The sequence below is a fragment of the Zonotrichia albicollis genome, chromosome 8 (assembly GCF_047830755.1).
Source record: "Zonotrichia albicollis isolate bZonAlb1 chromosome 8, bZonAlb1.hap1, whole genome shotgun sequence".
NCBI lineage: Eukaryota > Metazoa > Chordata > Aves > Passeriformes > Passerellidae > Zonotrichia > Zonotrichia albicollis.
This window is the reverse complement of record NC_133826.1, coordinates 8,737,212-8,750,987: the sequence shown is the minus strand read 5'-3', so window position 1 is coordinate 8,750,987 and position 13,776 is coordinate 8,737,212. Positions and strand designations below refer to the sequence as shown.

The 13,776-nt window shown below is 57.9% G+C and overlaps 1 protein-coding gene across 1 annotated transcript; it reads left to right on the top strand.

Annotated features, from left to right (window-relative positions):
- Positions 1 to 957: 957 nt before the first annotated feature.
- FOXD2 (forkhead box D2) lies at positions 958 to 4,451 on the top strand. The gene is given in 3 exon segments (XM_074545841.1): positions 958 to 2,789; positions 2,792 to 2,835; positions 2,837 to 4,451. Coding segments are annotated over 3 exon segments (1,338 nt in total). The 5' UTR covers positions 958 to 1,993; the 3' UTR covers positions 3,335 to 4,451.
- Positions 4,452 to 13,776: the final 9,325 nt, after the last annotated feature.

The window sequence follows — 13,776 nt, the reverse complement described above, 5'->3', positions numbered from 1 at the left end:
GCACTGGAGATGTGCGGACGGAGGCGTCCGCTGCCTCTGCCCTCTCCTCGGGGTCCCACCGAATTCGCCGAGCCTGTGCACCGAGTCGTTAGGGCTTGAGTAATTGTGACCGGCATTTGGAAGCGGGGCCGCGCAGCTGTTTGGCCCGGCTCCCCGGTATTAGTGCTGGAGATTTTATCACCAAATGCTCGCACCTGTTAACGGCAGAGCCTGGCAATTCATCACCGCGGATTCTCACACTGCCGAGCGTGGCCCTGCCGGAGGGACATCTCCTCGTGGTACCCCCTTGGAGAAGCCCATCCCCTTCCTCCCTCCCCGAGCATCCTCCCACGGGAAAGCAGATTCATGTTTGCAGAGCCTCCAAGGGAAAAAACCAAACCAAACCGAACCAAAACCTAACGAGCGTGGTTCAAAGCGTCTGCGATAGAGACAGGGACAACCTGCTGTCACAGCCACCCACGGGCCATGGGCTGGGCAGCTTCAGCCGCGGATGTGTTCACCGGACTGCGCCAGGGAAGCGCAAGGGGGGCAGCGGGGCTCTGCCACCCGCGGGGACATCGCGGTGGCTCCCAGGCCCTCGTGTGCCTCTGTTTAGCAGGAAATTCTCCGCGACAAGGTGGGTGTCTGCTGCCCACCCCCTCCTACTGCCAGCCGTCAGGGAAGCGGAGGCAGGAGATGCCGGGCCCGCAGGATATTCCCCATCCCAAGGGGTTCCTGGGCCCGGCCGGGCCGCCTCGGAAAGTGGTACCCGGCCCGGCCGGGCGGGGATGACGGGGCTCTAGAGCGGTCCCAGCACCCCGCGGACACGCACGGCCTTCGCTTTGATTATTGCTGGCGGGGGGAGAGGCTCGCAGAGCGCTGCTCCTCGCCCTCCGGCCCGCACCTGCCGGGCGCAGCATCCCTTCGGCGGGAGCCTCGGAGGAGGCGGGTTTCCAGCAGGGTGCTCCGGCCGCCGTGACGTGTCGGTGACGTGAGCGCGTGGAGAAGGGGAGAGGGGATCCCCAAATTCACAGCACCCCTCAAGGAGGCCGAAGGCTCGGTCCTGGCGGGGTGAGGGTCCCTGTTGGCGAGGCTGCGGGAGCTCTGCAGCTCATCCCGCGGCTTCGGAGATGGGCAGCCCTCGGGGGGAGAGCGGACCCTCTGCGGACCCCCGGGCGGAGGAAAGCGACCGTCGCATCGCGCAGGAATGGGCTCTGAGAGCCTTCAGCACCGCGGGGCCCTCGGGGCGGGGAGGGGCTTTATCCAGCGTCGGTCACCCCCCTCCTACCGCAGCCGGCTCCAGACAAGCTGGGGGCATCCGAGCGCCAGGGGAGCGGGCAGCGCCTTTCCTCGAAAGCATCTCGGGCGGGGGACACGCTCCCCGGGGACCGGGCCGGGCAGTCCCTCATGGTGCCCCGTGGGGGCTGCTGCGGGCGCCACGTGATGCCGGGGCGGCCGTATAAAGGCCTGGGGAGCGCTGGCAGCCGGCGCAGTGTGGGAGCGTTTCCACCGGGTCCCAGCTCGGGAGGGGTGGGGAGGGGGGAGCCGCCTTCCCCACTTCTGCCCTCCCCCCTCCCTCTTCCCCTGCCCCTCCCTTCCCCCTCCCCCTCCCTCCCCCTAACCAGACAAGGAGCCGTCACAAAACCCACTTTTCTTTTTTTTTTTTTTTTAACCTCCCCCCCCTTTTTTTTTTCAGTTTCTCTCCTTTTATTATCATTATCACCATTATTTATTATCGCTGCTCCCAAGCGCCCTGCCCGGCCCACGGGCGCCCCGGTCCCCCCGCCCCCGCCCCGCGCCCCCTCCGCCGCCCCTCCCTCCGCAGCCACCACCCCGCAGCCGGCAGCGCGGCCCCGCCAGCAGCGGCGCGGCGAGCGGGGCGCGGAGCGGAGCGGAGCCGGGGCGCGGAGTCCCAGCGGCGGCCGCAGCCCTCCGGCACGGCCCCGGGCCCATCCCGGGAGCCGCCGCTAGGTGGGAGGGGGAGCCCGGCCCCGGCCGCCCCGGCCGCACAACAATGACTTTGGGCAGCAGCGGCGGCGGCGGCTGCGGGATCATGTCCGAGCGCTCCCCGGAGGAAGAGCCGCTCTCCGAGGTGGAGGACGCGGATATCGACGTGGTGGGCCCGCCCCAGGATGGGGGCAAGTACAGCGAGGAGGAGGAGGACGACGAGGACGAGGAGGAGGAAGACGAGGAGGACGGCGGCGATCCGCTGGGGCTGGCGCTGCCGCGGAGCGGGGCCGCCAAGGCGCGCATGGGGGGGTCCCCGGAGCGGCTGTCCCCCGCCGGCGGCTCGGAGCCCGCCTGCGCCCGCGGCGCCGCGCCCGGCGAGAAGGCGCCCGCGGGCGGCGGCGGCGGCGGCGCGGGAGGGAAGAACCCGCTGGTGAAGCCGCCCTACTCCTACATCGCCCTCATCACCATGGCCATCCTGCAGAGCCCCAAGAAGCGGCTGACGCTGAGCGAGATCTGCGAGTTCATCAGCGGGCGCTTCCCGTACTACCGGGAGAAGTTCCCCGCCTGGCAGAACAGCATCCGCCACAACCTCTCCCTCAACGACTGCTTCGTCAAGATCCCCCGGGAGCCCGGCAACCCGGGCAAGGGCAACTACTGGACGCTGGACCCCGAGTCCGCCGACATGTTCGACAACGGGAGCTTCCTGCGGCGGAGGAAGCGCTTCAAGCGGCAGCAGCAGCTGCACCCGCCGCACCCCGAGCTGCTGCTGCGGGCCGGGGCCGCCGACCCCGCCGCCTTCCTGCCCGGCTTCGCCTACGGACCTTACGGCTACAACTACGGCCTGCAGCTCCAGGGTTACCCCCACCACCACCACCACCATCCCGGTGGCGGAGGCGGCGGCTCCGCGGGCGCCTTCCCCTTCCCGGCGCCGCACTGCCCGTTACCGGCTCCGCCGCCTCCCGCCGCCGCCTCCGTCTTCTCCGCCGCCTCGGGGCTGCCCTCCTTCCTGGGCGGCGAGCTGAACTGCAGGAAGTCCTTCTACCACCCCCAGCTGAGCCCCACCGCCCTGCCCGCCGCCCTCCTCCAGACCCTCAAGCCGGACCCCTCGCCCGCCGGCGGCGGCGGCGGCGGCAGCGGCGGCACCAACCACCCCTCCCGGCCCTCTTTTTCCATAGACAACATCATCGGGGGGGCCGTGCCCCCGCCGCCCAGCACCAACCCCAGCGTCGCGCCCGCCGCGCCCTACCCCGCCGGCCAGGCGGGCCCCCCGGCGCAGGTCCTGGCCGTGCTCAGCCCCGCCTTGGCCCCGGCACAGCCCCAGGTCAGCCTGGCACACGAGCCGCTCCTCCAGCCGGCCCAGAACTTTTCCAGTAAAATCACAACCCTCAGCAGCTGTCATTTTTAAAGTGTGCTGGGGACTGGGGAAGGGGAGGGGGATGGGGGGGAGAGTCGCGAAGCAAACGGCCCCTTTCCAGCTCTCCCCCGCTCCTCCGAAACTGCTCCCCTTCCCTCTCCCCGTGTCCCCCCCCATCTCCTCCTGTTGTGTTTTAAGGTAGGAAATATTTCCTTTTTTTTTTTTTTTTTTTTAATTTTTACTTAATTTCCAGGCTCAGTGGCATCCAGATCTGTTTGTCTCTCTTTGCTCGGAAAAAAAAAAAAATAATAATCCAACAAATCGGGAGGGCGGGAGGAGGGAAAGAATAACACGATTTGGTCCTACAAGCGCCAAAGCGTATTTATAAAGTGGCCGTAACATAAGCTGGGACCTGGGCTGCTCGAACACGCAACGTCGTGTGAAGGGCGGAGGGGGGGCATGTGAAGAACGAAGCGGTCTCGGGGTCGGAAATGTTTCCTTTGAGAGGTGCGGGTTTTCCGCGGGGTCCCCCAGATCGGCCAGGGGAGCTGCGGACGGCCCCGCTCGCAGCGAGCCCGTTTGGGTTCCCGCACGCCTCCGTGCCGGGTGGTTTTGCCATGTGTGTCCGTCTCTCCCCTGCTCTCAAAGAAAATGTTTTAATGGTCCGATCTTATTTTTAGTTTCTTTGAAGCTTCGGGTTTGGTTTGAAAAGGCACTGTTTAAGGTTTCTTTGTTTTTGAGAAGAAGAAAAGTCGGTGAAACTCAGGACTGCGGGGTTTATTTTCCCTTTTATTTTTTTTCTCAATTAGACATTCAAATGCACGTTTAAAAGAAAATCGGATCCGTCAGGAAGTTTGGAGAATTCCCATACTATTTCTTTTTTTTAATCCCCGTTTTCCCACCCCCTCCGTGCGTGGGTTTTTTGGTGTATTGGTAATTATTTGTATATAGATTATTCGGGAGCTAATGAGCGGAGTCCAGTTAACTCTTCACTGGTTGTGCATCCGTCATATCTATTTTATTGAGAGAATCTGTGAATAATTTGATGTGGAAAAGGCAACAGAATTTTGTCCACCGTTGGTGTAAATTAATAAATGTTTGTGACCTGGTTAAAAAAAAAAAAACAACAAAACCAATTCAAATCGTTCTTTGCCATGTCCTTTGTCACGCTGAGAGCCGAGAGCCCCTCTCGGGCCTCGGGGAAGCCAGAGACTCCCAGGCTGGGGCTGTTCGGCAGCTGGGGCTGTGCAGCCCCTCCGCGGCCGGGCGCGCATCCTGCGCGGGGCTGCTCCCCGGGCTCCCGCACCGTCCGGATAAAAGATCCGAGAGAAAAGATGTCCGGATATATATATATTTTTCTTAATATTATTTTTTATTTCTTGGATTTTGGTATCTCCCAAGGAAAAAAAACAAAAAACAACCAAGCAAAAAAATAGCACATAAAAACCCCCCAAACAAAACCAAAACCAAAAAATTACCCCGTGTGTTTTCAAGGGGAAGGAGGTGGCGGCCGGAAAAAAGGTTCTCCCTTCTCTCACCCCCTCCCCAACCCCCCCCAAATCTTCTTTTATTTTGTTTGGAAAAGTTGACACATGCGAAAATAAGTTGGAGGGTTTCCCCCCCGCATACACGTCCCCCTCGGGCCTGCAGTATCTGAATGACCGAATGAAACTTGATCTCTACCTAAATTTTGCAACAACTTACAAAGTAAATAAACATCTTAAAGCGCTCCCTTCTCTTCCAAACTTCTCTCCCCCCCCCACCCTTCCATTTTTTTTTTTCAGGGACCAAACGTGGCTCTTTGGTTTGCTTGTTGGCAGGGACCCTGATCGAAAGAATCGAGGCCTTTCTGACCGGGCAGCCAGCTGAAGGAGAAGGAGAAAAAGGGAAAAAGTGCTGAGCCGTGCGAGGCAGGGAGCGGGGCCGGAGCCGGTGCCCGGGCACGGGGCTTTGTGAGGGGCCTTCGGGGCTCAGGAGGAGCAGGAGCCGGGCGGTGTGCGCCGGGAACAGGGGGGGGATCGGCTTTTCTTTTCTCTTCCCCCACCCATCCCTTTCTTATCCCCCCTAGCTGCCCCTGTCTGTGCCACCCCGAACCTCCGCGCAGTTTGTTGATGTTGTTCCTGAACGTGCCGCCTCCCCGCAGCGAGCGGTCTCACATCTCGCCTTCACACACATTTGCTTTTGAAAAGCGATCTTCGTGTCCGGCACTTGGTTGTCTCCCTTTCATGTCCAGCTCCTACAAAAGGGGCTACAAGACTCGACATGGGAGAAAAGAGGAGGCCAATGAATCTATTTTCCAGATTGCCAAGCACATGGTTGGAAATTGAAGGGGCTTTTGTAGCATTTCCCCTTCCTCCCTCCCTCCACTCTCCTTTTCTTTTGCTTGTGTGCAAATTGTTCAATTGCTCTGGCAGGGGTGTTCCTGACAAGCTCATTACTAGAAGGTGCCAGACCCCTCCTCTCCCTCTCCCCCGAAGTCTTTGATGAAGTTAAAATGCGCTGATAGCTGCTCTCGGGGCTATCTTTGTTCAGCCTCTTTTAATAACCGAGCCTGCTTTGAGGAGACGGGATCCGAGGGAAGAAAGCGATGTGCAGCGAGGCTGGGTGGTGGTTGTGCGCCTGGCAGAAGGGGGGCTGGTTATTTTAACATAAAGTAGCGATTTTTAAATAATTTTTGGCTTGTTTGTGTGTGAAGCGCAGGAGGAAAAGGAGCCAGGGGTGCCAGGAGCGGATAAGAAATGGCAGTGGATGCCCGGAGGGATGAAGGAGGCGTGTGGCCCCTGCAGTCCCGCCGGTGCAATGGGTTCTCCAAGTTGGTGGTCTCGGGGCTGGAAGGGATGGAGGGGGGTCCTCTGCAGGGAAGCGGTGTTTGCCTGGAGAGCCCCTGCCCCACACGCTCGGGACAGGGGGATCGGGGGGGTCTCTGCCACTGGGACACCTTTCCCCGGCTCCGTTCGTCTCCTTTCGCCTGGCGGAGGCATTGAGGGCTTTTAAGCCGCCGTACCCGGATAGGATTGAAGCTGACCTCACTCGGGGAGCGGGGGATCCCCCCCTTAACGCGGTACCCACGCAGGAGGGGTCGCGCTCGGACCTGAGGGGGCTGCGACCGCAAGCGCCGCCGAGGGTTTATTTTGGGGGGCAGACCCCCAAGCGTCTCTAACATCAGAATTTTCCCCATTCCCTGAATTTCCCTGAAGCTCCGCAGCTCGTTCCGTGCCCCGATCAGTCTCACGCCGCCTGCCAGTGTCTGCGTGGCTCGGGGAGCGCCCCCGGGACCCGGCTCTGCCCGGAATGGGGGAAGGACCCGGGGGTCTCCCCTGGCTCCGAAATGCCCTGGCCGGGCTGGGCTCGGGGGTTTCACGAGAAATTTCTCCTCGGCTAGGCGGGACGGATAATGGCCCCTAATTACGGGGCTGGCTGGCTCCGCGGCCCCGATCTTCACGGGACGTTATTTTTAAGCGTTCGGCGAGGATCATTTTTCACGCCTCGCTGCCTAAAGGAGGGTTTTATTTATTTATTGGAGGGGAGGCGAGGAGGACACCAGCAATAACCGAGCACTGAAAGGAAAATAATTAGCTGTTGCAGTCGCTGCTTGGGAGTCCCTGGCCAAAAAGACGACTTAGCATTTCCCTTTTCCTCCCCTCCCGTGCGTAGGCTCTGTAGCCCAGGTTCTCGGCGCTGCTTTTGGGAGTTGGTTTTGTCAGTGCTAAACCCTGGGCAAAGCCCTCCAGGAGTCCGATCCTTTTCTGCACGTTTGGGTATTTTATTTTTTAACACTTCTCCCTTTCGGATCGGCGGCTGTTTCCGAGTAGAACCGGGGGAGTGCAGATTTTCCTGCCTTGCTTTTGGCTTTGGTCACGCATTCATGGAGATTTTATTTTTATTTTTTCTTTTCCTAATGTGCCCCCACTCCTCTGCTTTCTATATGTGAGATGAAAGGCTCGCAGCAAAACCGCGACGCTCTCTGCGCAGTTACTCCGCGGCGGATTTCCGTGTGTGCGCAGCCCGGGAGAGGCGGAAAACGGGGGATTCTCCTCGGGTTTGTCGGGGCGGGATAAAACGATCCTGCCCCGGAATATCCCCGTCGGGACCGCAGCGGGAGGGCTGCGTGTGTGTAATTTCTTTCTCTGCTTTCGCTTAACTGAGCCGCGGCGCGGATCCCGAGGAGGGGAGCGAGCGGCCCTTCCCTCGCCCGCTGCCGGCTGTGGGTGCGGGACCCCGGCCCCGCTCGGCCCTCACCCCCTGCCTCTTCCCCTGGCACCTTCTGCTTTCCATTACTGCTGATTTGGAGAATTAGGAAAGGTCAAGATCTTATTCCTTTCTCCGGTAGTTTTTTTTTGTTTTCTCTTTCTAGTTTCTCGCGGCCCCGAACAAAAATAAATCATCCTGGATTATAAAAACCACCTTAAGACATCAAGAACATCTTTTCCAACAATTTGATCCTTACTCCAGGACTGCCCTGGTCTTTCCTTGTGACTGCGCAGAAACTCCCGTTTTCACGGTGAATTTAGGATTTAATAATAACGTCCAATCTCCCTGTGCCCCAGTGCCCGACCTGAAGACATTGCCCTGCAGCATCTTCTTTCCCTCCCCATCTCTCTTTCGTTTTTTTTTCCTTCCCCGAGCAGAATGTAGAGAAACGAGATGGTTTAAAAAAATAAAAATCCCGTTCTCCGATCTGGAAAGGGCAGGGAGAGTTGTTGGCTCAGCCGCGGGAAAATTGCTTTGGAAATTAAATTGGTGCTTTTGAAATCTCCTGGAGATGTTCGCGGTGGGTCAGGGACCTGTGCTCGCCCTGTGTCCGTCTGTCAGGCGAGGAGAGGGGCAGGGGCTCCGCGCTCTGCCCTCACCTCCCGGACTGCGGCTCGTCTGCCCTTTCTCCTCGTCGCCATTTATTTATCATCCGCTCTTTTTTCACTTTTTATTTCTCCTTTGTAATTTTCTTTCTTTCTTTCTTTCTTTCTTTCTTTCTTTCTTTCTTTCTTTCTTTCTTTCTTTCTTTCTTTCTTTCTTTCTTTCTTTCTTTCTTTCTTTCTTTCTTTCTTTCTCTCTCTCTCTCTCTCTCTCCCTTTCTCTCTTTCTCTCTTTCATTCTCTCTTTCATTCTCTCTTTCATTCTCTCTTTCTTTCTCTCTTTCCCTCTCTCTCCCTCTCTCTCTCTCTTTTCTATCTCTCTTTTCTTTTTCTCATTTTCTGTCTCCCCATCCTGTTAAATTTCTTTTTGTTTTGGTTTTTCCCTCTTTCACTTCTTTAACTATTTTATTTTGGTTTGTTTTTTCTCTCTCTCTTCTTTTTCGTCTTTCTCCCTTTTCATTTTTCTTTTCCTCTCTCTTCTGCTTTTACCCTGTTTAACGATATTCTGGTTTTATTCTTCTATTTATTTTTCCATATATTTTTCTATTTTTTTCCTTTTTATATTTCTATTTATCCTTCTGCTTCCACTCTCTTTCTCCTTCCTTTCATCTTTCTCCCTTTCTTTTTTCCTCCCCTTTCTCTCGCTGTCTGTCTCTCCTGCTTCACCCACTTTTTCTGGGGTACATGGAGGGCCGCTTTCCCACTCTGTCCAGATTTCCAGCTGTGTCCATGCCCGGGAATCTCTCTCGGCCGCAGCGAGGGGGGTCTCCGCTCCTTTGAACCAGGAGCGATTCGGGCAGCGATTCCGTGCTCAGCGCTTCCCCTGCCGTGTCCGGTGGGCTGTGGAACAGCTCAGGGCGAGTTTTTGGAGCGGGGACCCTGGAGCCCACGCCCCACACCCTTCCACGGCCCCGCCGGTCGCTCCCCCTTCCCGGGGAGGTCGCTCCGGGACGCGCCGGCCCAGGCGGGGTCGCGGGGCTCAGCGTGTGCCGGTGCCGCTCCCCCTTGGTCCTGTGCGGCACCAATTCGCACTTTATTGATTTCTTAAATGAGATGTACATGGGCTCCGCAAGCCCGTGGCAGCAACAGGTGACGCTGAGATCCAGCACGGGACAAAACCTGCTCGCGGCAGGGTTTTATCCGCACTTTCTGATCCTTCCTCATCATTCGGATGCTAATGATGTCCTCGGGTGAACGGTACCAGGATGCGCCCCGAAATAGCCCGGCAAGGGGCTCAGCCCCACTGGGCAGCCGGCACCGAGCAGCCTGGAGCCCGGCGGCCTTTCCCGGATATTCCCGCTTCCCAAGCGCCCCGGCTGCCCGCTTCCCTTCCCCCGGGATCCGCTGAATTAGGTTCATGAGCGAACCACACTCGTCCCTCCCTGGCACTGCAGCGTGAAACCTGCCAGGGACACAATCTCCCCGAGGAGAGGTCGGCAGGGAGACCCAAGGGGCGCAATGAGTTTGTCCGTCAGTTTCTCCACGGGAGATTTCGTGTCGGTGCCTTGGGATCTGTCTCATGGCCGGTTTGGTGGTGTTTCTCCCGCCCTCGATCCTTCCTGGTCACCGAGCCTTGGACTCCATGACGCAGGGTGGCAGAGAAGCGCTTTTCGGGGCCGTCTTTATCCGTTTCATTCATATTTCGTTTTCCCTGCTTTAGCTCGGCTTTTGAGTGAAATTAGATTCCTCTTTCGTCAGTACCGCGGGTTTGAAGCGCCTTGAAACAACACCGGCGATTCCTTTCACTCTCACAAAAATTCCCAGATACTTCACTGTTCCCCGCCGACGGAGGCGAGCGGAGAGCGCTCGGAAAGGCCATGGATGAGCCCCCGCTCACCCCCCGCCCTCGCAAACCACTCTTCAGCAGTGAGAGAGAGCTTTCTGCGGGGCACACCATAGCCTTTCTTTCCAACTGCACTCCCTGCAAACTCCGTGGGAATTTTCCCCCCACCCGGACGAGATTAGCTGGGGGCCCCCCGTAATGTCCCCCCATCAGCCCTCGCCAGAGCGAGAGGGGGGACAGAGGACAAGACCTCGGGTGTGGGGACACTCCGCAGCCGGTGGGGAGCTGGGGGCCGGAGCCCGGCGGGCCGGGCATGGAGGTGCCGCCGCTCACTCTTTAAATTGAAACAAACCAAACAGAGAAGGAAAAACTTCCTTCCTCTGGGAAGGGGCCGAAAAATGTCAGGGTTCAGCCAGACAGGCCCCCCTCGCCTCGGACCGCGGCTCCCCTTCAGCAGGGTCCCGGTGGGGCGCGAAGGGGCGAGGGCAGCGAAATGGGAATCAGCTGGTGGGGCAGTGCCGACTCCGTCCCTTCGGCCTGCGATCTCATTTTTCCAGGAGAGAAACGTGGCCACAAAATAAAGGCAACAAAAGGAGAGCCCAGGGCTCGGCCAGAGAGCCGGGGCCGGGCGGGATGCGGAGCCGAGCACTCTCCGCCGGCCCTGGGACATGTGGGGACAATCCCTTCCCATGGCGAGCAGAGGCGCTCCCCCAACGCACCTTCTCACCCATAACCGCCTGAGATTTCACCGTGTTATTCCTAAAATGCTCTTTTCTCTTCTTCCCCCCCATTTTTTTTTTCTCTCTCTCCTATTTAATTACTTCTCTTGCAAAACCAGAGGCCGCTGCCACCTAACGCGGCACTGAAATCCACGTCTCCTCTGTGATTTACAACCCAAATCCCAATCCCATGACCTTTCTCTTTCCCCCCCCGCCCCGGGTCCCCCATCCTCGGTCATGTGGGACACGAGTAAATTTATCCACCCTAGTGGAAAGGCCTCACTTCTGCAGTTGCTCCCTAGAAGCCCGACACGTTTCACAAGGAAGATAATTTCGGTTTCCCACCTTTCTATCTCTTTCCTCCTTCTTTTAAACTCGGTTTTAATTTCGTTTTCTCCCCTGTCCCATGAGGCTGCCATCTCTCCTCAGGCATGCTCCTACTCTGGGCGCGTCTTTCAATGAGTCCCTGCCAAGAGGGTCACTTCAGAGGGACGTTTGTGGCGGCTCTTCAGCTCAGGGGATCGTCAAAAAGAACATTTCTGGCCTCCCTGGAGCGGGAGCGAGCTGAGCCCAGGCTGTGTCCCTTCTGCTCTCCCGGGGAGAGTCCCACACCCATGGACACGTATCGGGGGACAGGGACCCCTCTCGGCCCTGCGGTAGGGGACACCCACCCGCGGCCTCCTCTCCGTCTGTCCCGCGGCTCCGGCCGGTCCTTTCTCATAATTTCAGCTGCTTCTCCCTTCACAGCTCCTGTGGGGCACTGACCGCACCCTCGTGTCCCCCCGGGGGCCCGGAGCGCAGCCCCAGCGCGTTTCCCAGCAGCAGCCTGAGGTGGGAAGCTCTGTCCAAGCTGCGGGGTGGTCCCGCATCCCACCCTGGCCATCTCTGCGGAGACGTGGGTGGCAGCCGCAGTTGTGTGCGGGGGAGGGAGGCAGCTCCGGAGGGTAGTGAGGCTTCGTGCCCTCGGACCCTGCAGCCCCGGACCCTTCCCCACCCGCTCCGAGGGGTCAGCTCGGAGCATCCCCAGTGTGGCCGTGGCCCTGTCCCGGGCGGACACTGAGCGTGCTGCTGCGAGTGTCGCTGCCTCAGCTCCGCCGTCGGGGCCGGCCGGAGGAAGCCGCTCGGCCGCCGCAAACCGTGTGTGAACCGGCTGAGGGCGGCGCCGCTTCGGGCTGCGCTGAATTCTTCCCCCTCCACCCTCTCCTTTTTTTTCTTTTTTATTTTTTCGGCTCTGCCAACAGTGGACACGTTTCCCTTTCTTCCCGGCGTGGGGATTTAGCCCAACCGCAGGCAGGTGTTGGGCACATTTTGTTGGAGGCAACGAAACCACGGCTCTGAGTGGAGCTGTCCTGTCTTTCCACTCGGTCCTTGCTCGGCAAACTCTCGCCCACGGGCTCACAAGGGAAAAAAAGGCGAGAAATTGATAGAATTTATTCGTTTCCCGACCTCACTGAGAGATCGGGAAAAATATTCTGGAAAGCGTCACTGAAATCCTGCAAGGCTCGATTTCAGGCGCTGCTATCAGCTGTCGACGAGGAAAACGGGCAGTATTTCTGTCCTATACGGAAATTAAACATATGGAGCCTCCCACCAGATCCAGATGATATTATAGTCGATATTCCCAGAATTTTCCTTCTGCTTTTGCACTATATTCCTTGATAGCACTTATTTATGTGCCTGGGACAGAGAGCAGAGAAATATTCATCGAGAGGGAAGGGCGTCTTTTGATAATCGGTAACAGGGGTCCTTTTTAAAAACATCTTTTCTGGCCCCAAAATTCGTGGGAAAAAAAAAAAAAACGTGAAAGCACCGTAGCAGAACCGATAAGAAATAATAAAGGCAAATTAATCTGAAACGAACTTTTCCTGGAAAATCAAGAGGCGCAAAGCGGATTTCCAGCGCGGGGCCGGCCCGAGGGAGAGGCTCTCACCGCCCAACCCGCAGGTGCCTCGGCGGGGCGTTAGAACCTTTAGAACCTTTAGGTTTGGACCCTTTTCCCCGCTCCCTCCCAGTTCTCGGGGCAGGGATGGATCCCTGCTCCTCATCCCCGGGCTCCTCTCGCCGTTCCCGCCTGGAAATTGCGCACTTTGGTCATTTTCGCCCCATTTCGGGGCTTCCCGCGGCCGCGTTTTCTGGGAAGGTTTGACACAAACCAACCTCCCGCCACACACAGTTTGTTTTCCTCTGGGTGCCCGTGTTATTTCCCGGGCTGCCCCGATGGGAAGGTGCGGAATTTTGCCGGGTTGCTGCCGGTTTTTAAAGGAGGGAGAGGAGGGAAGGGGGATGGGGGGGTGGCGGCTGCCGCCTCTATTTTAATGTCATTATAGTTGCCGTGGCAACCCATTGGATCACTCCTCCTGGAATGAACCTTGTGACAATGGTTGGTTTGCGAGAAATCGGTAAATGTGCAACCGGGGGACACAGCTACATTACGGCGAACAACAGCGAGGGTTTAACATGTGACCCTTCCAATTATGCTGATGATACCTCGGTGCAGCTGCCTCCGCCGTGCCGCGAAGATGCGGCTCTTTGCGGGGGGATTTGGGGAGAGTTCCCTGTGTTTCAGGGCACAGCCCGGCGGGGATGGGGCCGCAGCCCGCACCGCTCCTGCACTGAGAGGGGATCAGCATCCCTGCATCGATGTGCTCACAACCACTAAAAGAAAAAAAAAAGGAAAAAAAATAAGGGGGGGAAAAAAAAGGAAGAAGAAAAATCTTCTTCGGGGGAACACGGGGAGAGTTCAATATGGAGGGGATGCGACTGTAGGGCTGTGGAATAAGGACCTGCTTTGGGGGTGGGCAGAGACCCCCCAGCCCCCGAGCACACGGTACATCTCTGGCACGGGCTGCTGCAGGAAGGAACGAACGAAACCCGCCCCCTCCCCGGAAAATAAAAAAAAAAATAGTTACAAGCCTTAAAATATGGTTCAGAGAATTACAAGTAATCAGAGCTGCGGGGGTCAGCAGTGCAAACTTTTTAAGACTAATGTTTATTTAGAAAAGTGAGTGGTGTCTGCGTTGCTTTTCTAGTGCCCCAGCACAAAAGTCCTAATGGCTTTTGCAGACTTTCCATCACAAACTCCTGCACAGGACGAAGGGACCACCGCAGAAAGCAGCCCTGAGCTGCCCCTTCCTGAAG